Here is a 24,799-nt window from a genome sequence, read left to right on the forward strand (position 1 = left end):
GAGGAACTGGTGCATTTGTTGGGGACTATTTTCAGTGGCGGATTGATCCACATTTGGTGCAGCAGGATGGTGTGTGTGGGATTGAATCAAAATAAACTACAGTGTGTGTGTGTGTTCATAATGAAGGAACGTGTCAGCCGGCGCAACAGCGAGGTTCACTGATGGGTTTTTAATAGTTTGGACACGATGGAGCTCAGAGGAAGTAGATCTATCAGGCGCCATACCTTTTTATCTTTCCAAGAAATGTTTTTAAGATGTTAGGCCTGTTTTGTTAAATCACATAAAGAGAAACTGACTCAAACAATTATGTCATGCTGTGATAATCAGTTTTTGTCTTGTCAATATGTGGAGAAAGTTATAAACCCTTCAATCTATCCAGTGTGGCTCTTAAAAATACAGAATCATCTGAAGAGTGAAAAGTTGTATTTCACTGCTTGAAAGAGGGTCTTTTCTTTAAACTGGCCTGTCTGTAGAAAGACTAGAATATCTTTGAAATTGGTGCAACGTGACCAGAAAAAAATGATGAAAATGGCTGTGTATAAAGTATATAAATATAGCAGGAAATTCTATCACAGTAGATGGTAAATATTGATAATTCTACATCATGCAGGTTGTGACTGATGACATGTTTGTGCTCTAAAGAGTAGAAGCAGCTGAGGTGATAAAATGAGTTTGTTGTTTTGCCGGTCTTGGTTGGGACAGTACATTCCTGCACATCCATCCGTCCATCCTGGTCGTGGTGGCAGCAGGTCAAACGGCTCCTCCACCTCAGCTGACTCCTGTTGATGCGACGGAGCAGCGTTTCTCTGGATGTCCAAGCCCCTCCCCCTCTGATAGCTGTCTGACTTAAAAAAAAACTAGAAACTGCCATACTGGTGATCTGACCTGTCCTTTTTTTATTCTTCATCTGCACCCAGTTTGTCCCTCCACATTGCTTTAAACGTTAAATGGTTGGCTGTTCGTGTTTCACGTGACAGGCTGTTTATTCGTTATGTGCAGTGAAAGTGCGTTTTGTCGCTCTGGCCTGTGTCATATTCCCTTTTGCTTACGTGGTAGAAAACCTACCACTGCGCCTGTTGCCTTCCAAAGCCCCTCCCACTTCCCTAATTCCTTTAAACAGTCAGTCAGAGCTGCTAGCGTTAAGCTAAACCCTGATAGCACTGCCAGGTAACAAACTGGGGCAGCATGTGTGCTAAGCTGTGTGATGTCACCATGTTTGTTAAAAGCATTGATACTTTTTCATCACCACATATTTAAATCAATATAGTATAATTTAATAAAAAAGGATTAAAAGTACCGAAGCTATTAAACATGATGTTCAAAACCTCACAACAGTTCAGCTCTTTATTTCCTGCCTGTATTTTCAGCTCAGCTTTTTGTGCGTCTAGTACTTTTTGAAAGATAAAGAGAGAGGTAGAGAGTATCAGTCCGTCCAGGATGCTGTGGGTCTTTTTTGGGATTGTTGCAGCCTAAAATGATTTCACAGCAGCTTTTCTAAAAAGCATGTTGGGATGTTTTTATGCATTTTTGCAGGGAAATTGTGGGACCAAGAGAAAATTGCAAAGGAAAGTTGCGATTTTTTATTTTACAACTTGTTCCAAGGAGACAATAAAACTCTGTCCTGAATGTTCTGAAAGGCTCAGAATTACAAAAATTCTAAAAAAAAAATCAGCTTTATGTGTAAATGAAGACCCGAGGAATATTCCACAAAGAAGTCAAATCTTTTTGGAGCTCAAACAGCTGAAAATTAAAAAAATTAAATGCACAGAGTGATAAATGTGTTCTTTTCAGAACCCAAGACAAAATTTAAAAAAAAAAGTATAAATGCAGAAAAATAGAGAATAATAAAACAAAATATTGACATGTTTGCCAGGGGGACTGCTGTACTTGGTGGAACTCACAGGAAGCTACAGTGATTGGTCAAATTTTTGGAAAATCAGCAGTTTGGTTGTGCAGAATTCATGGCGATTGCTTGAATTTCCATGAATTGTTGTGCAACTTCCTGGAAGGACTGGAGTATAGATTTTTTATACTAGTAAAGTGTAAGAATCTGGTATCGTGACACATTAGTAACACTGACTGTTGCTCAGACGTCTGTTTTGTCTCGCTGACTTTAGTTGTTTTTTTTTTCCCATTTTATTGTTGTGGATGTTGAAGTGTGTCTCCGGCTCTCTCCTGTCACACACACTCATTCAGGAACTTTACCCAGGAGAAACTGTCTTTGGTAAAATTCGCTGCAGCACAGCGACTCCGCTTCTGTTTCCACCGGGGCACATTTACCGCGACAGCACCGCCTGTTGTCTCCAGCTCAGGGCAGCTCTGCGCCGCTGTCCTCGCCAGCCAGCGTTTGTTGACTCTCGGTATCGGCAGCCTCTTCCTTGTCCACGTTCCTTAATTCCTCCTCTCTGCGTTGTAGCTCATATAAGTCTGATTCAATTCTATTAAAACAGTTTTCCTCAGATCTACAGGAACGTCACCTTCAGGCGTGATCCTCCAGTTGATATTTTGATTTAGGAGCCGTCTCTCTCGGTCCGTCTGTCCACAGCTGTGGAGACAGATAGACAATCTGTAGTTTGAACAACAGATGAAGCGTGAATCTCATGGGAGAAAATTCATTGTTGTTCAGTTGCATATTCTATCAATATGGTAAAGTACAAAGGTGACTGAATATTAGCAAAGTTTCCTTTTAACGGCCTGAAGAGGTCAGTAAACGCATCTCTGAACACTGTGTAGTTTTTACTGTTAGTGGTGAGTTTTTCCTGCTCAGGATCTGAACTGTGTGCTGAAACTGTCGATCCCTCGTGTTTGTGTAAGATTTAAATCCGGCGCAGGAATGGCGGACTACGCCACTAATATAAGCTACCATGTACAGAATATAAATACACTGAACGGCTGGTGCAGACACAAATATCAGAAATGTGGTTTGATTTAGGATTTATTGATCTTTAGCATCACAACTTTAATGTCTTGACGGACGACAAATAAAAACAACAACAACAAAGTGACAAATATTTTAAAAATGTGGCAGACTTCAGAACTGTCCAAAAAAAATTCTGCTTCAAACTGTTTTGTAACGTCTCGGTCAGACGAACAGAAAAATACGATTTATAAATAAATTCACAGAATCATGTGATGTTCTGTGAGCTGCTGCACTTCATTCTCCTGTTTCATCTGCTCTCTTGTTTTCTACTGTTTCCTCTGTGATCCCTGATTCTACTCGACTGTGTGTGTGTGTGTGTGTGTGTGTGTGTGTGTGTGTGTCTGCTGCAGTGAAGTGCTGCTGCTCACTGATGGTCGTCTAATGGTTTCACACAAACACTCAGACTGACCGGCCATGTGCTGCTCTTCATCACTCTGTGTGTGTGTGTGTGTGTGTGTGTGTGTGTGTGTGTGTGTGTGTGTGTGTGTGTGTGTGTTGACAGCAGTTTCCACTCCAGCAGAAACACTTTTCCTCCTGTTACTTACTCGGGGTTGACTGACAGTTTTTTAGTTTAAAGGTGCAGTCGGATCTTTTTTTTTTTTTTGGACACCATCTTTGTTCTCCGTCACGTGTTTCAGATGTTTCAGATGTTTCAGATGTTTTTCAGTTTCATGTCAGTGTGTTCAGTACAGACTCGTGACAAAATCTGATCACACATGAAACATGGCCAATGTGTGTGTATAAATACTGCGTGATGAGCCCCCGGTTATGATGTTCATATATAGAGATATTTTTTTTGCTATAGTTTTTGTGCTCAGTGTGCAGAGGAGAGACCAAATCGTTGTTGTTCACGAGCCAAGACTGAATTTTTATTGAAATTGTATCCAAATCATAATATGATCTACAGCAATTTGCAAACTGCAGGAAGCTCGTTCACATTCATCCACTTTGTTTTCAGCACGGCCGTGTGAAATATTCTCCTCCTGATCTGAACTCCTCTTCATGATTCTCATGACTGCAGTGTTTCTGAAACTTTTCATTTCTTACCATCATAGTTTAGCTTGTAACTCTCAGAAGGATGACAGGCAAAACATTTAATTATCTGATATTTTATGTATTTTCATTAAACACTTTGTAGTATTTTGATAGTGCTACTTTATTTATTTCATGTAAAAAAATATATTCCTGACATTACTTCGTGCACCACTAGAGGGAGCTCATGGACCACGGTTTGAGAAATAGTAGAAATACTCTTTTATTAAACTTTTTTTTCAATCATAGAATGATTTATTTTGGTAAAAGTACAAAACTATGAGCATGAATCTTAACTCTTTCCTCACCAATGACGAGATATTCTGTCAGTTTTCACTGCCAGGTGGTAGGAGGCGCTGTGACGGATCATCTTACAAAAAATTGTCAGTTGAAGAAGAAGAGAACGGCACAAAAACAAACAAAAATGACAACATTAAGCTGATATTCTGCCTCAAAATGTCTCGCTGTTTCCTCTGGTTTTTTGTCTGAAAAGTGGATTTTTTGATGCAACCAATAAACATTCAAGTGCTTTTTTAAAAAAAAAAAAAAATGACTGAAGCTCAAACAAAATGTTTTTTGTGTCTGAAACTATCAGATCTGTTCTTTCTTTTGATATATTCCATATTAACATACTCACATAACTGAATATTCTGTGGATGTTGAAAAATCAGTGAATGTGCTGTCTGACAACTAAAAAAAAAAAAAAAAAAAACGCTGGCAGGGAAGAAGTGAATAAGTGTAATATTACTGGATTATATTTAAAGATTATATAGTACTTGGTAGTTTAACACACAACAACATATTCTATTTTATTTATTGACCACAATTTATTAATAATATTGTGAAACTGCAAAGTAACTAGTAAATAAATTTATCACATAAGTGCAGGGAAGTAAAAAGTTGAAGTAGAAAGTTACATAAAATGGAAATACTCAAGTACAGTTACTTTAAAATATTACTAAAGTACAGTGTTTAAAATAAAATCATAATAAATCAGATGAGTTATTGATAGAAGCCAAATGTTCAAAGTTAAAGCAGACGTGCAGCTCTGCCTCCTGCAGACTTCCTGGGTCTGTTTAACTCGTTATTGATCAGCGATCAGAGAGCCCTGCTTCCTCTTTATTGATCAGTAATCACAAACATGTTTTCTGCGCCATCGATCAGTGATTGGAGACATGTTGTTGTCCTGTTATTGATCGGGTCAACATGCAGAGCGGAGCGGAGGCAGCGAGCAGGACTCTGATTTCATATTCACAGAAACATTTAGTCGTATCAGCAGCAGATCAGGTTGTTTCCTGTTTCCTGTATTTAAAAAAACATGATATCTGAAACTCATCTGTGTTTTAGAAACATGTTAAACAGACTCACTTTGTCAGCAAAGAGTTTTTATTTGTGCACAAAACACTGAAACTGTCTGTTTGCAGTTGAGACATTTCAAGGTAAATGTCTTTCTGTGTTTTCTCAAACTCTTTAACTTTCAAAAAAGTTTTGCCAACCTATAATCTTTAGTTGAGATAATTTACTTTACCTCTTATATTTTTTCTAGTTTTAGAAATAAAATAAATGAGTAAACTCATTAAAATGAAAGTGGATAATTATAAAAAATGGCTCATTAACTCGTTTAATTAATGAGATTAAAAATAAGACAAATAACCAGACTTCAGCTGCCAAATACAGATATTAAAGGAGGTGAAGAAACACTGGCAGATGTTTTGCAAATATATTCAGTATACATGTGAATATTCAACATACATTTTAATGTAAAAGAGTTGTGTGTAAATCATACTTTTCAGCTGGATGTTGTGTGGTTGGTCAGATCTTAGTCCACAGAAACATGATCCCCGTCCGATCGCAGCAGTAACTCATGTTCTGATGTTCACTTGATAATCAGGAGCAGATGAAGCTGCAGCAGGAGGCTCATCATCAACAATCATCAGACAGTGAAGCATTACAGCACAACTGCTGCCATGTTCTGTTTGAAGCTTTTAAGATGAAACACTGACTGATGGAGGGATGAATAAGACATGAACAGTTTACCAGTGATGGAGGAAGAACTCAGACCTGTACTGCAGTGACAGTACTAATACCTCACCGTGAACATACTGCAGTACAGGTGAAGTAAAGTAAAGTAAGTCACAGCCTGTTTTCAGCTTCATGACGGCGGATTTTCCAGCTGATCCCAGACGTTTTTTAAAGAGTTTATTCATCTGAAAAAAGAGAAGAATTATCTCAACGCACAATCTGTACTCAAGTACATGAACTGTTACACTGCTAAAATAATACTCAATTACAAGTAAAAGTACTGCTGTAAGAAAAATACTTAAGGAAAAGTACAAAGTATTTGTCTCAAAGACGACGTTGATGTCACTGCCATGTCACCAAACTGCATTTTCCTGAACCAGTAGTTGAGAATGCTAACAGTGGATTAATCATTGATAATTTATTAAATACAATACCTTTTCTGTTTTTTTTCGTTTTTTTGGTCTTTATTTTCCTCATTTTAATTCTAAGTTTAATTTTCCTTTCTTTTCCAGTGTTGAATGAGGTGCAAATTACTGCCATTACTATTGATTAATAATCCATGAATTCATTTTTAATGTAATGTAAGCTAAACATTTATTTAGATTACAATCTTACCAGTTAATTCCACCCATCACGGCTCGTCTGTGCCACGGTTCTGATCCGTCCTCCGTACAGCTGCGGCGACCAGCAGCCTGATTATGTTTAGTTACTCAGATTTTGTTGATTATGTCCCCTTTCCTTGTTCTTTGTGCTTCTAACATGGATGAGCAGGCTACGTGGTTAAACAGTTTGCTTTCTGTCTGTCTTTATGAGTCTGCACAGGGTCTTTTATTTTGAAAATCATCTGGATTCTCCCTGCCTTTTCTGTGTCTGACTTCCTGCCCGTTCGATCTGCTCTGTGCTAACTGAAGCAGCATCCTTCAGAAACAGACTCAGTGTGTATCTGAAGCGGAGTGGAGCAGAGAGACGCTCCTGGGACGCTTCGAGGCGCCGCTGCTGGAATCATAAGCGTCGTCAAGAATGGCTGCGATCAGCTCCGGGTGACATAGTGCAGCCGTAATGCGACGCAGCTGCGCCTGATGGAATTTAGCCGTTAGTGGGGCGATTTGATTCAAAGACCTTATGACTATACTGAGTCACATATTGTTAGCTAACATTTTACACAATATATTAATACGAAATGAAAGACAAACAAACAGATCCAGCGATGACATGGTCCTCACTGGCTGCCTGGGTATAATTTAAAAACTTGGACTAAAGTTGAATACCCCTCACCTCACGTTCCCCTTCCAAGCATGTAGGAAAACCAACGGTAAAACATGTTTCTTATGAAAAATCTGACAATCTGTAAATGACCATTTTTGTCCATTCTGGGCTACCGTAGAAACATGTTGGCCTCCATGGAAGAGGAGCTGCTTCCTCTGTAGATAAATACTGAAAACACTGATGCAGAAAATACTGATGCAGTTTACTGCTCAGACTGGATGGAAACGTTCTGTTCAGGCTGTTTGCTGACTGATTTGCAGATGTAATGTTGGTTCTTGGTGAATGTAAAGTCAAGAAAACTCATCTCGGTTCTTCTCGAGGTCGAGGAGAGTCTTTCACTCAGCAGTCGGACAGGAAACCCACTGACTCAGTTCGGCTCTTATGCAGCAATAACCATAAAACCCGCAGCCATCCCATTACTGTTACCGGAAGCTTCCAGGGTCGAAGCCGCAGCAGCAAAAGCAGCAACAGCAGCAGCAGCTCGGTGTCAGCTGGATAAAAAGCATCATGTGGGATTCTCTAAATATCTAATGTGGGCTCAGAAACACATGATGTCAGCAGGGATTCCCACAGAGAGGACGGACAGATGGACAGACGGACTTACTGGAATAACCTGCAGACAGATGGTGGACAGAAGTGAGCTGGATTTTACAAACACCCAACACAGAGATTTAGGTTTTTCACAGTTCAGTCAAATCTTCTGACAGTTTTATTGTTCATGGAAATTCTTCTGGAAACCACCAAGTTTTTAACAACTAATTTAACTTCAGTTCTGTCACAGACAGAGGAGGACAACTGGACTGGTTTTAAAGAGCAGAGAAACAGCCGGGAGGAGGGTTAGTGAGCTCCGTCTTGTTTCTTCAGCTCGGTTTAGGATGATGTTAGATGGATCTCGAAATTAAAGAGCTGGTTTTCGAACAGAAGTCTTTGAGCTGGAAGGTGGTGAAGCTGTAGTGAGTCCTGAACGGAGCGAAAACTGGCATCCAACCACCGCACTTACACACCCGAGCTTCAGCACATCAGTTATTATTTTCACAGTTGCTTTTGTGGCAAAAGTTTGAGAACCACTTTGTTAGTCAGTACTCACAAAAACCTACTTCTGTAAAGTGCTGTGAAATATTAGAAAAAGACGTTTTCTACAGTGATTAGCTTACTGAGGTGTGCAGCTCTGGAGCCAGAGACAAAACCACGTGATCCACCTCATCTGCAGGTTCTCACTGCTGTCAGTTTCCTGACAACCACCAGAGAGATTCTGATGATAGGTCTGACACATCTCTGTTTCCTGTCAGGCCTGAGACTTTTAACTGTGCAATGCATCATGTCTGTGTACTCTGCATCCATTTGGAGCGATGGTTGCATGGGCGGAGTTACACTATGCATACTCGAATGCAAATATGATTAAACAGCAAGTATATCTCCGGCCTTATGGCAGGTTCACGCTACACGCTTGAGTAGCACATGTGTGTGTTGCTACCTGCTGGTTTTCATTTTGGAGCCCATATTAACCAGTTAGAGTGTCGAGCTGCAGCCATACTTCATCTAGAGATTCAGAAGCTCGCCTATGTTTCTGTGTGATCCGTGCATTACTCTGCAAAAATACGCATTAAAACTGGTCATATCAACAGGACACCTTTCTTCTCACTGCAGTTTCATTATTACATCATCCCTCCTTCCCTCTCTGAATGAGGAGGAAATCACTGATTGCATGCAGAAAACACGTGAGACGTTTTCTTCTCCAAACTCTCAACTGCAAACTCTTATGTAGAAAAGCAGAACTTTCAGCAGCTGCATCGCAGCAGAAAAGCAGCCTGTATGGACGCCGCAGCGTGTGTGAGCCGCAGCCGTCCGATGATGGTACCATCACGCTCTGCTTCAGCTTGTAGGGAGAACCAGCTGTTAGTTCATCCAGTTTACAAACCACTGCTCAGCTAACAGATGAATCCACTGTGCACATCATGGGACCATCTCCACATCTGTTCCCATCCTCAAAAGATAAAAAAATTAAATTCAATAAATACTCAAATATTATGTGATGCACAGGATGACATCTTGAACACTTTTTCTTTAAAACTGCCTTTCGGCGGCATTTCCTCTTGTTTTCATTTCTTTTCTTCTGTTTGCTGTGAGTTTGACCTGTCAGATATCAGTGACTTGTTGCTTTGTGGTTTGGACACGGCTCCTCAATCTGCCTTCCTTTCTACCTTCCTTCTTTCCTTCCTTTGTGGAGAACACATCCAGTTTAAGGGACAGGGAACATTTTACTGCGACATGAATACTTTTATTTTTACTTACATTTATCTGATAATATTTCCAGCCTTTTACTTCAGTAAGGTTTTGTGAATGCAGGACTTTTACTTGTAGTGAAGTATTTTTACAGTGTGATATTAGTACTTTTGCTTCAGTAAAGGATCTGAATACTTTTTACACTCCTGACAGACAGACAGACAGACAGACACACAGACAGACAGACAGACAGACACACAGACAGACAGACACACAGACAGACAGACAGACAGACACACAGACAGACAGACAGAGGAACATCAACTTAATGTTACTGTAAATGAAGGAACTTGTAAAGGAGGAAATACAAGTTCACCTGATAACAGTTCACCTCGTGCCTTGTAGGGTTCTACACAACTTGCGTAGCGTGCGTTTAGGACTGACCAGCTCTGATTATGTGTTATATTAAGTGTTACACCTGTAGTTTCACCTGAAACATCATCTGTCTGTGGTTCCCTGGATGTCAGTGCTGGTGGCTTTTTGGAAAAATTGTGGATGTCTGTACTCGATGACAAGCGTGAGTGAGAATGAAACACTTGTTCTTCAGGACAGGCTAAGTAGGCTGCATGCCCACTGATGGCATATTACTGCCTCTCTGTTAGACTCCAGTACTGCACACTGACACACACACACACACACACACACACACACACACACACACACACACACACACACACACACACACACACACACACACACACACACACACAGACGTACGGCACTGAGGTCAGAGAGAGGCTGAGAGAAACTCCCAGTACACTGTCATTCTCAAAACGTAAAAGATGTGGGTGTCTTGATAAAAACATCTGGGGCCTGAACCTCAGAATATACAGATCTGTGATCAGACAGTCCAGTGACGGGCTGGAATATAGATATGACATGTGTGTGTGTGTGTGTGTGTGTGTGTGTGTGTGTGTGTGTTGGGTGTTGGCCTAAAAGCTTTCCTGTCTACTGTCTGCAGTACCAACAGTGGTCAGATGAAGCCTGTTTTGTTTGTTTGTGTTTGTTCATATGTGTGTGTGTGTGTGTGCGTGCGTGCGTGCGTGTGTGTGTACGTGTGTGTGAGAGAGAGTGTGTGTTATGATGGATTGTATGTGCTTAGTGGTAACTGAGGCAGTGCAGCTGAACAGAGGAACCAGTCAGGCTGAAAGTTCATTCATAATTCATCAACACACACACACACACACACACACACACACACACACACACACACACACACACACACACACACACACACACGAGATTTAACTGAGGCAGGGCAGGTACAGGAGAGTGTGTGTGTTGAACTTTGATGTGCTTTAAGTTTGTGTTTGTGTTTGTGTACCTGAAGAAAATCCTGTGTGTTTAATATATATATATAAGACGACACCAAAAAATAAAAACAGTGCAATTCTAACAAATAAAAAGTCCATGATATATTTATATTAATATTTAGAAATAAAGAAAAATGATGACATGAAAAAACATCCTTTATTAAATAATAAATCTGATGTGTACAACAGCTTTTGCTCTTAAAGTTTTTTGTTCCTTTTAAATTAAAGTGCTTCTGCTCTCCTTCTTTAATAAAATAAAACAGGTAGCAGCCATGACCTGAACATGAATTATATATAACTGCAAAACTAAAAGAATGCAGCAGTCAGTAGCAAAGCTTTGACCAAGTAAGATAAAAATATTAAAAGAAAATAATTAACTATATAATATGATGTTACATATCATCACAGGTCATTTTTTTATTTACTGTGATATTCAATATATTGTTAACTTACATGACCATAGCTGGTCAGATTTTTGTCTAAACTCTGGTTTTTATTTTTATTCCAGTGAACTAAAATGTTTGTTTTTTTCCACCTAGTTGTAGGTTTTAGTTTTGATTTAAGACTTGACTCGAGTGTAAAGACTTGAGACTTCCTTGTGACCTGCAGAACAGTGACTTGGTTCCACCTCAGTCTGTTACATCACACCCCGTCCTCCCTCCGTCTCTGCCACCTGGGATATCTTTTATTTGAATTATTGCGAGCAGCGTGAGCTCTGCAGACGGTTCCTGATAATATTTTGCAGAACGTCCTGTCAGCGTTTGTCTGTATTGATCCGTTGTGTCAGAAGGTTTGGACCTGATTCAGACAAACCCCCCCAACATGAAGAAAAATACATTTCAAATGCAGCTTTCAACCAACAGCAGCACTTAAAAAGTCTGGTTATATAATGAGTGACGACTCGCTGCTGTCAGTGTAAATTGGTGTAATTATACTGATGACTAAAGTACATTTCTTAACTCGGCTGTTTTCATACTGTTGTATTGTTTCGCCGACAAAACCTCATTCGCTGCTGTCAGGAGGTGAATTATGAAAGTCTTTTGCACCAAAGTGTAATCGTGTGTAGGCCTGATTGTAATTCTGTGTTTTATTGGCTCAAGTACAAATGCACTGCATGCATAAATTGGTTTAGTAAAGAAAGTCACAGTGAAAAATACTGTGAATAAATATAGTGATGTAGCAGCCTGTCACAAAATGAAATTAACTTCATTAATTCTTCTCTGAATTCAGTCCAACAATACATGAAAATATAAATCAAATATATGAAAGTCCCTGTGGTCGAGAAGTTTCCTCCATCAAACGTCATCGGTGCCTTAATTAAATCATATTTTAATGCACAGAAAACAAGAGTAAGATTATAAAGTAAGCAAATACTGCTGCTAAAACTTTTTTTTGTGATCATGTTGGGATTTTTACTGTTTATGCAACATCTTGTCATGCACTTTTATTTTGAAATTTCTGTACTGGAGGTGGAGCATCCCGTAAAGGCCACCTCTCATTGGATGACTGACAAAGTTTCGGCCATCTTGTGGTGTATATAAAGGCTGTGTTTGCACCTGGTCTGTAAAACACTCAGAGGAAGTCAGTTTGACACGCAGCTCTGACTCGTTATCATAGAAACATGTTAACATTCAGCTGCACATCGACATGATCGACCCAGCAGAGTCGTGTTTGTATCACCTGATGGATGTGAGTCTGATCTTCAGTGTCTTTCAGCTCTGGTTTTGGTCTCCGCCACCTCCTGAGGGAAACACGTGACTCTCAGCTGATAAAGCTCATCTCTGACCTTGTCTGTCTGCAGTAAAACTTAAGCTCCTGATTTTAATTTAGTTTTATTCCAAGTGTTTTGATAAAATGTTTAGTTTTAGTCACAGTTTTGTCAGCAGTCACAGTTTCACTTTTATTCTTAGTTTAATTGACATTTTACTCTTATTTTATGTGCATTCTTAACTGTTATAAAGGAGACATTATTTGGTCTCATATATTATGAGTTTGGCAGAAAAGGAGCTGTTTAACTGTTTATATCAGACTCATACACAAACAGAAGAATTAATCTCCTCAGCAATTTTTTTTTATAAACGTCGACATGCTGCAGAATTCAAGAAAATGAAATGTAACACTAACTCCATCATTTTAGACACATTTCATCAGAATTCAGCCTGACATATTTCATATCTTTGGTCTTTTATCTCCTCTAGAATTTGAGCTCTTGGACAAACAGTTTGTTCAAAATAAATCAGACAGTAGTTCAGTTCAGTTCAGTTCAGGGTTGCAGAGGTTAAACTGCCTGGATCAGACTTAACTGTGATTCAAACTAAACCTGAGGAAGGAAAAGTTTTATTGCTCCCACCGTGGACTTCATGCAATAAACCCGCGACAATAACTTTTCATCTGACGAAGAGCAGTTTCAGAGGAAACTTTATTGTGGCTGCTTTATTGAATGAAGAACGCAGAGGGAGAAATAAAGAGAGAGACGGCCGGCTGTGTTTTTCCTCTGCAGACTGAGGACGCTCATCATAAAAACCATCTTTAATAACCTGCAGCTTCATATCTTCATCTTAAACACATGAACAGGATTTCAGCTGCGTGTGTCTGTCGGGGGACGTTAGAAACAGGAAGGAAACGATCGATAAAGGACTGACGTCCACGTGAAGCCGTCCTGTTTCTGATTTAAGATGTTTCTCAGATTTTTAATTAAGAGCATCGTGTGTTTTTATTTATTTATGGGTTTAATAACTTCAAACGATCTCAAAACAGGAAGCTGTAACTGCCACTGAACTTTAATGTGCACAGGCCTGCTGCTGTGTCACACGTGTGTGTATACAGACGTGTGTGTGTGTAAAATAATTAACAATGGAGTGAAAAAAAAAAAAGAATTTTCCCCAAGAGGGATTAATAAAGTCGTTCGTTCTCCTCTGAATTAAGACTGGTCCATGTTTCATCCATACTGTCCAGTGGCCAGTCTGCAACATTAAAAACAGGGTCATTTAGTGTCTCCGTCGTTGTTTTGTGTCCCTTTGTGGTTGTTACGTGTCTCTTTATACCAGTTTTGCATCTCTATTATTGTCTTGTGTCTTTTTGTGGTTGTTTTGTGTCTTTTTGTGGTTGTTTTGTGTCTTTTTGTGGTTATTTTGTGTCTTTTTGTGGTTGTTTTGTGTCTCTTTGTGGTTATTTTGTGTCTTTGTGGTTGTTTTGTGTCTTTTTGTGGTTGTTTAGCCTCCTCTTGTTGTCATTCTGCATCTCTGTACAGTTGTTACGTATCTGTCTGTAGTTTTGTGTCTTTGTGGTTGTTTTGTGTCTTTTTGTGGTTGTTTAGTGTCTTTTTGTGGTTGTTTTTTGTCTTTTTGTGGTTGTTTTTTGTCTTTTTGTGGTTGTTTAGTGTCTTTTTGTGGTTGTTTTTTGTCTTTTTGTGGTTGTTTAGCCTCCTCTTGTTGTCATTCTGCATCTCTGTACAGTTGTTACGTATCTGTCTGTAGTTTTGTGTCTTTGTGGTTGTTTTGTGTCTTTTTGTGGTTGTTACGTGTCTCTTTATACCAGTTTTGCATCTCTATTATTGTCTTGTGTCTTTTTGTGGTTGTTTTGTGTCTTTTTGTGGTTATTTTGTGTCTTTTTGTGGTTGTTTTGTGTCTCTTTGTGGTTATTTTGTGTCTTTGTGGTTGTTTTGTGTCTTTTTGTGGTTGTTTTTTGTCTTTTTGTGGTTGTTTTTTGTCTTTTTGTGGTTGTTTAGCCTCCTCTTGTTGTCATTCTGCATCTCTGTACAGTTGTTACGTATCTGTCTGTAGTTTTGTGTCTTTGTGGTTGTTTTGTGTCTTTTTGTGGTTGTTTAGTGTCTTTTTGTGGTTGTTTTTTGTCTTTTTGTGGTTGTTTAGCCTCCTCTTGTTGTCATTCTGCATCTCTGTACAGTTGTTACGTATCTGTCTGTAGTTTTGTGTCTTTGTGGTTGTTTTGTGTCTTTTTGTGGTTGTTTAGTGTCTTTTTGTGGTTGTTTTTTGTCTTTTTGTGGTTGTTTTTTGACTTTTTGTGGTTGTTTAGTGTCTTTTTGTGGTTGTTTTTTGTCTTTTTGTGGTTGTTTAGCCTCCTCTTGTTGTCATTCTGCATCTCTGTACAGTTGTTACGTATCTGTCTGTAGTTTTGTGTCTTTGTGGTTGTTTTGTGTCTTTTTGTGGTTGTTTTGTGTCTCTTTGTGGTTGTTTTGTGTCTCTTTGTGGTTGTTTTGTGTCTCTTTGTGGTTGTTTAGTGTCTTTTTGTGGTTGTTTTTTGTCTCTTTGTGGTTGTTTTGTGTCTCTTTGTGGTTGCTTTGTGTCTTTTTGTGGTTGTTTTGTGTCTCTTTGTGGTTGTTTTGTGTCTCTTTGTGGTTGCTTTGTGTCTTTTTGTGGTTGTTTAGTGTCTTTTTGTGGTTATTTTGTGTCTTTTTGTGGTTGTTTAGCCTCCTCTTGTTGTCATTCTGCATCTCTGTACAGTTGTTATGTATCTGTCTGTAGTTTTGTGTCTCTCTTTGGTTGCTTCGTGTCTCTTTGTGGTCATATTGCATCTCCTCGTGGTTATTGTGTGTGTGTCCACAGTCCTGCTGCCCCAAATACTCACTAGAGCACCAAACATGGATTAAAAATAGTCCCTGACAAATGCACTGTTTCCTCCAGTTTGTTGGACAAAAATACAGCGAGCAGCTGTTTGAGGAAACAACTGAACATGAACATCAAACTTTAGATTTGTGAAGAGTCTCTTCTCTTCTTCTCTGCATCATCTCTGTCCTCCATTTCCTCCCTTTTCTCTCTCATCTTTTTTATCCTCTTTTCCATTTTGCAGCTCATCCTGCCTTATTTCCGCCTCCTACTTACCTTCATTTTTTCTTTTTATAATCTCGTCTCTCCTCCGTCTTATTTTGACTCTCCTTTTCTTTTGAAAACTCAATTTATCCTTTCAACTGTTTTTCTCTTTGCCTCATTCCCTCCTTTTCCCATTTGCCCTCTTTTCCCCCATTCTCTCTCGTCTCATTTCCTTGTCTTTTCCCCTCCCATCCATCCTTCCTTCTTGCCTACGACTCTTTCTCCTCCTCTCGTCCTTCCTCCCCTCTTACTCCCATCCCTCCCTCTTTCCACTTTTTCACTCATCTCCATATCCCATCCTTCCTCGTTCCCTTCTTCTGTTTCCTCGCTGTGCCTCGTCTCTCCTTCTTCTGTTTTCATACTTTTGACAACTCAGTTTCTCATTTCTCCTCCTGTCTTCATCTCCTTTCCTCCCTCCCTTCCTTCCTTCCTCTCTCTTTTCTTACTTCTCACATTCTTTACATTGAACAACTCTTTCTCCTCCTTTTCACTTCTTCTTTCAGTTCTTTTCTCCCTTCTTTCCTTCATTCCAGTTTTCCTCCCAGACCTCCTCTCTCTTTCTTTCCCCTCTCCTCCTGGTTTGTCTCTCACTCTCTGTCTCTTTTCTGTTTGTGTGTTTTCTGACAGGACGGCCATACATGGACATGGAGTAAGGACGACCCAACGCCTCCTCCTCCTCCTCCTCGCTGTCTCTCCTCCACCACCAACACTACGACCACTAATGTCCCACTATTTCAACAACAGAGACAGTAGAAGAGAGGGACAGATGAAAGGAAATTAGAGGACAAAACAGCAGCAAAAGCAAAACGGAGGAGAGGAAGATGAAGAGGGAGGCTGAACATCCATAATCTCCACAGAGAGGGAGGGAGGAGGCAACACCCACGATTCTGTCTATCCTGCAACTTCAGGAACCATCATCACAATTTAATAAGAATTTGAAAGGCTGCGGCGCTGCAACCAATCAGTGTTCAGAGGGAGAGAGAGCTTCACACAGACAGAGAGAGAGAGAGAGAGGGAGGGAGGAGGCTGCAGCGAGGTGGAGGCCAGACAACCAGTGCTTTAACACTTTCCTACCTGGATTTATATCTTTTTGCTTTCTGTTGCGAATCCCAGCGGTAATAAACCTGTGACGGCAATATCACAGAGTAACTTTATTATTATTTTACACATATTCTGCTGTTCTGAGACTGCTGAGATTTCAAGAAATGATGTTTGTCTACCAGGAGAGTCTGTGTTGTGAGTTGGAACATCTTATTATTTAGAGGAACAGGACTGGACAGGCTGAAGTTTGTCGGGAAAAACGACCAAAACAGGAAATATTCCATCTAATTCCTGAGAGTTTCTGGGTTTTAAAGGGTGTTGTTTTGCCCTGAGGGTCGCCTCGCAGGCCAGAAGGAGGTCTGCTTTTATTTTGGAGGGCTCCAGGACGGCTCCGCCCCCGTCCACCAGAAGGACATTAGAATCTCATCAAATTAAAAGACAGGCCACACGTCTGTCAGATGCATCGGTTTTCCCGCCACTTTACGGCATTTTTTTCATGGCTTGACACCTAAACTGCCATTTGGCCCCTCCCTCTGCCCCTCCTCCCCCCCCGTCCTCCTCCCCCCGTCAACATGTCGGACCGCTTCGTCTCTCGCTGCCAGGCAAAGTGAGCGAGAATTTCATTAAGGCTTCACCTCAAGATACTTTTAGCTCCGCCCTCCTGTCCAGGACACAACTTGACTCTCTGCGGGCACGGAACCAACTGATGCAAGATGGCGGCCGGCGTGGCGACGTGGCTGCCGTTTGCGCGGGCTGCGGCGGTGGGATGGCTGCCGCTGGCCAAGAAGACGATGCCCAAACCTCCCGTGGACAACTCGTCCAGATCAGATGAGATCCTGTACGTCAACGTCAGCGGGGTCAGGTTTCAGGTGAGCGTCGACGTCTACTGAGCATGCTCCAAAAATCCCTGAGAACTGGGACAAAAACATTTTTACTCTTCAATTAAACTGGAAAATATATTTTAAAAGATTTTTATTTTATTTTTTGAAGTGTCTCAGAGTCTCTTAATGTTCATCAAAAGACACTTTTTTAAACCAGAATTCTTATTGATCTTTGATTTAGAAGGACGACAGAGTCGACATGTTATGATTAAGACACATCTGATAGAAATATTATTGAATGAATTTGTCTATAAGAAGAAAGTTTACCAGTGTCTGAGGAGTATTCCCGCCTTTTTTAAACCAGGAAGTGAGACAGGGGTCCTTAAGGTATAGCTGACCCTTTTTATGCCTGATTAAATCATCTTTTTGCAAAACAAACACTTTTCACTAAAAACAATGATAACAATACCACATTTTTACGCCTATATTATCAGCAGGTTGTTAGATTTGAACACATTTTTTAATTTTTTAAAGTAGTGAATTCTTGTCTGAGACAAGAGGATGTTTTCTGTCACAGAGACAGTTTAGAAATAAAGAAATGATAGAAAACTAAAATATTTCATATAGAAATCCTTAAAGAATAAAATTTTATCAAAATTGGAATTAGTTTTTTTGGTAGGACATGATCTGATATGTGATATTCATTTCTAATAACAAATGACATTTTGTCTGTTGTTTTTTTTGTGTGTTTTTCATTTCACTCACTTTGTCAGCGAACATTTTTTTCTGTTTTCTGTGCCAGTAAAGCTTTTTGAACTGAACAGATGTTCTGATCAGCAGGTTGTCAGACGAGGCTGTTTTCTTCCACAGAACAACTTTAGAAATTAAAAAAAATTAAAGCAAACCAAAACATTTCATAAATTACATATATTTCAAATCCTTAAAGAATAATTTTTCACCAAAAACTTGTAATTACAGATTTGCTATTCATAATTCTCAAAGTTTCTTTTTGGGAGGACTTTGATTTGTCCCAATTCTGAAGACGATTTACATTAACAGCAAACAAAGCACATTTTTAGCTCAGTTTTGCAGCAGTTTATGAAATTATCACTAAATGTAATCTATAGATTTGTGTACATGATCACAGCAATGAGGCCAAACGTGGTATAAAGATCAAAAAGTCCACAGAGGAATGATGTCCGGGTGGACGGACGGTCAAACGCTGGACTTTCACACAGGAGACAGTCAATGTTCATTTGTTTAAGAAAGACTTTGATCTTTTAAAATATATTTTCCAGCATAATTGAAGAGTAAAAATCAAAACCCCCTCAAAAAACAAACACAAAAAAAGTTTTGTCCCATTTCTGAAGAATTAGTGGGACATTATTAACCCTGCGGCTCCACAGCCTCGAGTTTGGTGAAAAATTATATGGAAATGAATTTTTCACATTTTAATTTTCAGTTATCATTGTTTAGGGTCTAAATCGTAAAAATGAAAAAGCTGAGAAAATTCAGTGTCAAGGCAGCGTCAGATCTTTGAGTTTTCAGCTCAACTCAAACTCTTGACTTTTGAAAAATCTTTTCCATGTTCTGATCTTTTGTTGAGATAATTTACTTTTCTTCTTTAGCGTCAAATATTTTTCATTGTGAAGAGTCGTGTCGTCATATATGGCATCCAAATAAATATGTTTCCGTTTCCTTTTTAAAGCAAACAGACCCTGTAAACGACATCGCTGAGGAGGAATGAACGCTTTTCTTCTTCAGATAAACTTTAATATTTGAGTTTTTGAAACAAAAAATTGTATATGAAAAATAATCAAGTAAAAGTGTTGAAGTGAAGGTGAATGGTGTTTGAAATGTTATATCTGTAATTAAAACCATTTTATTTTCAGACACCAAAATATTTCCAGCTTCACAGCTGACAGTTTTTGAAATATCTTTTTTTGAGTATCTACAACAGAAAGATTGAAGTTTATCTAAAGAAGGAAAGTAAATCATCTCAACTAAAGATTACAGGTTGGCAGAACTTTCAGTCCATTTCAGAAGTCAAAAAGTTTGAGTTGGGCTCAAAACTCAAAAATCTACTGCAGCATGTTGTTGTTGTCTCAACTATTTTTTACAGTGTAAAGCAATTCTGTAAAAATATGTAGCCTATACAACAAATCAAATTTTAGTTTAAAAGTTTTAATAACATTTAAAGTAAAATCTGCATCACAGCCTGTCTGTGGCTCTGCGTCTGTCTTCTTGTGTCTCCAGCTATGAATGCCATATTTAAAAAAAAAAGTCTTCAGGGAAAAAAGAGAGTTTTATAGTTGCAGCTCCAGACAGATGTGTTTTTTTTTCTTTTTTTGGTCAAAAATGACTCTTTTGATGGTAAAGGTTTCCGACTCGTGGACTCAGCAGAATAAAAAGTGCTCCAGTGTTTGAGGATGTGTGGATTTAAAACGTCTCCTGACTTCCTGTGTGAACCTTCTGTCTCCTGAACCCTCGGTGGCTGAAGATTTTCGGTACACGGTGACGCTGCGGTTCATCTTAGTAATACTCCAACATTTTCTGCTGAGGTTTGTTTAGAACTCGTAGCGTTCTTCCTCTGAAATTGTTGAAGGCCTTTTCCCTTTTTATTCTGAGAACAAGGACATCATCTCTTTGGGTGAAATGTAATTCATTTACATTTACATTAACCCCCCGCCGTCCCTCTTTGATGTCGAGAACGCTTCTTTCATGTCGGGTTTCTCAAACTGCGTCAGCAGCAGCGGCTCTGTGCTGCAGACCCACAGCATCTGTTAATGACATCCAATTAGAATTTCATTCTGGGTTCATGATAAACTGAATAAATACCATAGTTAGTTTTAATTGGATTAACTGCTGTTCATTCTGTTCAGCTGAAGCTTTTAACAGTGAGAGAAGTCACTCACAAGTGTCTTCATCAGGTCTAATATCAGGGGATTCAGGACCATCATTTTAAAGTTTTCTCCACCTCTGCCACAGTCTGCTCCTTTAACACTATCTTAAAGGGATAGTTTGTACTATTTGAGGTGTGGGTTCTTCTCCACAGTCAGTGTGTTACCCACAGTACACACTGTAATCAATGTCCTGCTGTGGACAGAGTCGGCAGCAAAACATATTTCAGACACCTGAAAAATCTGTATCAGCTTAAGCTTAAACACTTTATTTAGAATATTTTCACCACATCACCTTTCTGTCAGACAGACTCTTCTGACAGGAACCAAGTATCACTCTCTCCAAACCAAACTCCACTGACAAAATCAGTAATTTTAGCTCACAGAACACAGGAGTTGCTGAACAGATTTCGAACTTGTTCTTTGTAGGTGTTGATGAGCGCCAGGTTTTTTCTCTCAGTGTGTGTGGAATAGTTTTAAATACTTCATTACCCATGAGCCACAGCAGCTATTCCAGCCAGAGCTACATTTTTAAGAGTTTTACTGCATCACATTCAGAGCAGCCTTGTCGCTGCAATCAGGAACTTCTGCAAAATAATTAAAAAGCGATTCACATTCATGAATTTATCCAACAGAGATCAACCTTTCAGATTCCATGGCAACAGAATCCAGAGCGTTCTGATTGGATGGACTCACAGTTGACACTATAAGTTGTCATGGATGCAGTCTCGTACAAATTCTAATAAAACAGAAGTGATTCCAGTAAGAGTTTTAAAAAACTTCCAGAAGTACTTTGTGTTTCTCTCGATGTGCTCCGACGTGTCTGAAGGCTGTAAATACTGTACGTCTAATCAGAGCATTGATGTGCATTTGAGCTGAAATAACAACAAAATGGCTCCACAACAAAAATAGATTTTTGGTGGCTTTCAGGAATCAAAGTACTTTGTGCTGCGGTGGCAGAACAAGAAGAAAGTTCCTGTCAGGCCTGTGACTTTGTCCTAATTTTTTTAAAAACAAAAGCTTGATGTTCTTGTGATATAAATAGAAACACAAACATACAGAAATGCTCGGCTTTAATACAAAGTTATAACATCTAAGCATAAAATAGACCTTTACTTCACTTTTACCATCAGTGACGCTCCACTGCTCCCGTCTCGCTCCACGTCTCGCTCCACGTCTCGCTCCACGTCTCAGTCCACGTCTCGCTCCACGTCTCGCTCCACGTCTCGCTCCACGTCTCACTCCATGTCTCAGTCACTCCTTCAGGTGGAACTTGTGTGTTTTTAACATGTTGTTAATAATAAAAAAAACCTTTTAACACCCTGCTGATGACAGGGTCACTCCTTCATCCCCAGAGTCCTCTGGTCCCCAGATATTATATTGCATGTAGTTATTGTGTATTTCATGTTGTATTGAACTGTGCAGTGTGTAACTACTGCTTTTATTATGTTAGACACCTGCATTTACTGTCGTTTTTATTGCTTTTAAAATGTAAGTTATTGTGTCTGCTTGTTATTTGCAGGACTGCAGATGGAAATCTGTAAATGTGGTGCAGCCATGTTTTCATTTCTGAATGATCAGTGTCATTAAACACTGACCTTTTTATCAATTAAATAAATTAAACTCCACCAAAATTGTTATTTGAAATACGATCAAAGACATTATTAGAGTTAAAGTAATATTATTACAGTAATCTATTAATATTAATATATTAATATATTAATATATTAATATGTCATCTTCTGCTCAGTGTCTGTTCGTCTAAATTGTACTGGGAGCTGAAAAAAAATAGGAAAACCGAGCATTCAGTAGTTGCGGCTCCAGACAGACATATATCTATATGTGTGTGTGTGTGTGTGTGTGTGTGTGTGTGTGTGTATACACACATATACTACGCTGTGAATATGTTGCAGAAAAAAACAGAATATTTCCCTCAGAAATGTAGTGCAGTGGGTGAATTCAGTTACATAAAATGGAAATACCTTGAAATTGTACTTAAGTAAAGTCGGCTCTACTCGAGTAACTTAAATCTCCTTCATTACTTTCCACCACTGCCTCCAAACAGAAAAAATCATTTTAGAAATGAGTGACTGAAATGACGGTGGATCATCAGCAGCATCTGTTTAACTGAACTGGCTGTTTGTGTTTTTAAAGTTCTTCACTTTGGTCTCAAATTTGGAAAAATATTGATAAAACAAGATACAGTAAGTTAATCGTTAATGTGATTTTAGCTGCAGTTGAAATTCATGACTGGATGGTTTAAGAACATTGCATAATTAGAAACATTAGCCTACATAATTTAAAAAAAGATAATTTAATATTAATTTCTATGACATGATCTAAAATGTTACAGCAAATACATCCGATCATAAAATGTTAAAATGCAGTAAATTCATAAGTTACCTGATGTGAAGCAGCAGGGACCGTCTCTCATAATTCAAGGTAAATAAGGCACTTTCTTTTTTAAGTATAAAATAGCTCATAATAAAAGATCTTTCATGTGGACACAGGACAGACAAGTCATTCAAAGGAATTTGTTGACTTGTTCAACAAAATTGTGTTAAACAGTAAATCCTCCAAATGATGAATTAGTAAATTAGTATTATATTTTCATAAAATAGAAGTTCTTTTCCTTCCTGTTTGGTTTCTGCAGACATGGAAGAACACTTTGGACCGTTATCCGGACACGCTGCTGGGCTCGTCAGAGAAGGAGTTTTTCTACAACGAGGACACACAGGAGTACTTCTTCGACCGAGACCCTGAAATGTTCAGACACATCCTGAACTTTTACCGCACCGGGAAGCTCCACTACCCGCGACACGAGTGCATCCAGGCCTTCGACGAGGAGCTGGCCTTCTACGGCATCGTGCCAGAGATCATCGGAGACTGCTGCATGGAGGTAAACTGTCTTCTCTCTGCTCAGTGGAAAGAAATTCTGTCTTTAAAATCACTATGGTTGGCACCAAGAAGGAGCTGCAGCGTTTGTCTGAATGTCTGAAAGTCAAAGATGATCACTTGCATGTTCCTGGTTGGGTCTTGTCTCTGTTTTGGTGTTCTAAGAGTTGTGATGTTTGGCCAACAGGGGGCGTTACATTAACTACATTAATTTGTTACTGACTGATCTATTGAAAAAAAGTCAAAGACGTCCAGGCCTGGACACAACTCTGTTGTTAGAAAATGGAATAAAAGAGGAGGTTTACAGGCTTTTCTTGGACTTTATGTTTATTGTTTCTATTTGCAAAATCAAAACCAGGGCTGCACCAGTCAACTGGCCAGAGAGTGGAACTGGATGGTTTTCATGACTGGTCACTTGCTGGTCTAAAACCCTTTCTCACTTGGTTCCACAAAATTTGTGGCAGCTAGAAGACTTTTACTTTGAAACAGCTGCAGATGCATGTTGCACATGGACTTAGTCTGTTAGTAGTAAAGTCCAGTAAAGAAGGACCACAGCTTCCATATTTATGAAACTCTGCAGCCCTTTCAGATGATTATGTTTATTATACCTGCACCATTCCTGGCGTACCTGCTGTATTTATGTATTCTTTCATGGTTTAATGGTCGACTGTAATGTCGGTTCTCGTGCTCCGGTGCTCATTAAGTCTCTTTGGAGAAAAGCAACATCAGCTAAATGACTAAAGTGTCAAAACATGGATGAATCTGAGGGGGATCACTAACCAGCGCTGCTCTCAAACTCCATTATAAAACTGAAGCTCATTAAGACGGCAGTGATGAGCCCCCTGAAACACCCAGCAGCTCAAATACAATCTGATTGGCTCTTTATTGCCTCAGAATTTGGCTTCGTACCTCGTGTTTCTGTAAGTGATTTCTTAAACGAGTCATAAACAAGTTCCCCACTCGCTCTCGGAACAACAAATCACTTTCAGAGCTTCTTTATATCACCATTAGTCACATTCGCCTCGTCTTCAGAGGCTCTTTATATCCTTGTTTTTAGAGCCGACCCGTCCACTGACTCATGAATGGATAATTGTTCTTTTTTTTCCCCTCAGATTTGCTCACAAATGTTGATTCAACTGTGAGAGATTCTTATTTCTGGGCTTCTTTTTTTTTTTTTACCCGCTCAACACACACCCCCACAGTTTCCCACGAGAAACAGTCAACAAGGTTTTTATTTTTGTTCCTCCAGTGATTTCACAGATTCTGCCGCTCTTCACCATTTTCTCTGTTACACTAAATTGCAGCATTTTCGTCCTGTCAACTAGGATTTGAGATGAAATGTTTGAAGACAGAATTTAACCACCGTCTGGACCAGTTTATTAGTCTCTGTAGGAGAACAGGGAACAGCTAACAGGAGGAGCAGCTAACTGCGGTGAAGCTAACGTCACAACATTCATTAAAATGAGGCAACACAAACTTC

At 39.3% G+C, this 24,799-nt stretch overlaps 1 protein-coding gene across 1 annotated transcript in view; it reads left to right on the forward strand.

Moving 5' to 3' along the window:
* Window positions 1–24,799, forward strand: part of kcnd1 (potassium voltage-gated channel, Shal-related subfamily, member 1) — an 83,377-nt gene that overhangs the window by 1,280 nt on the left and 57,298 nt on the right. The window contains exons 2-3 of the mRNA XM_084720151.1: window positions 16,290–17,572; window positions 23,078–23,323. Of these exons, the coding sequence (XP_084576277.1) occupies window positions 17,417–17,572; window positions 23,078–23,323 (402 nt within the window). The 5' untranslated portion in view covers window positions 16,290–17,416. The remainder of the gene's footprint in view (window positions 1–16,289; window positions 17,573–23,077; window positions 23,324–24,799) is intronic.

The sequence above is a fragment of the Lutjanus erythropterus genome, chromosome 6 (assembly GCF_056507025.1).
Source record: "Lutjanus erythropterus isolate fLutEry1 chromosome 6, fLutEry1.hap2, whole genome shotgun sequence".
NCBI classification, from domain to species: Eukaryota; Metazoa; Chordata; class Actinopteri; order Lutjaniformes; family Lutjanidae; genus Lutjanus; species Lutjanus erythropterus.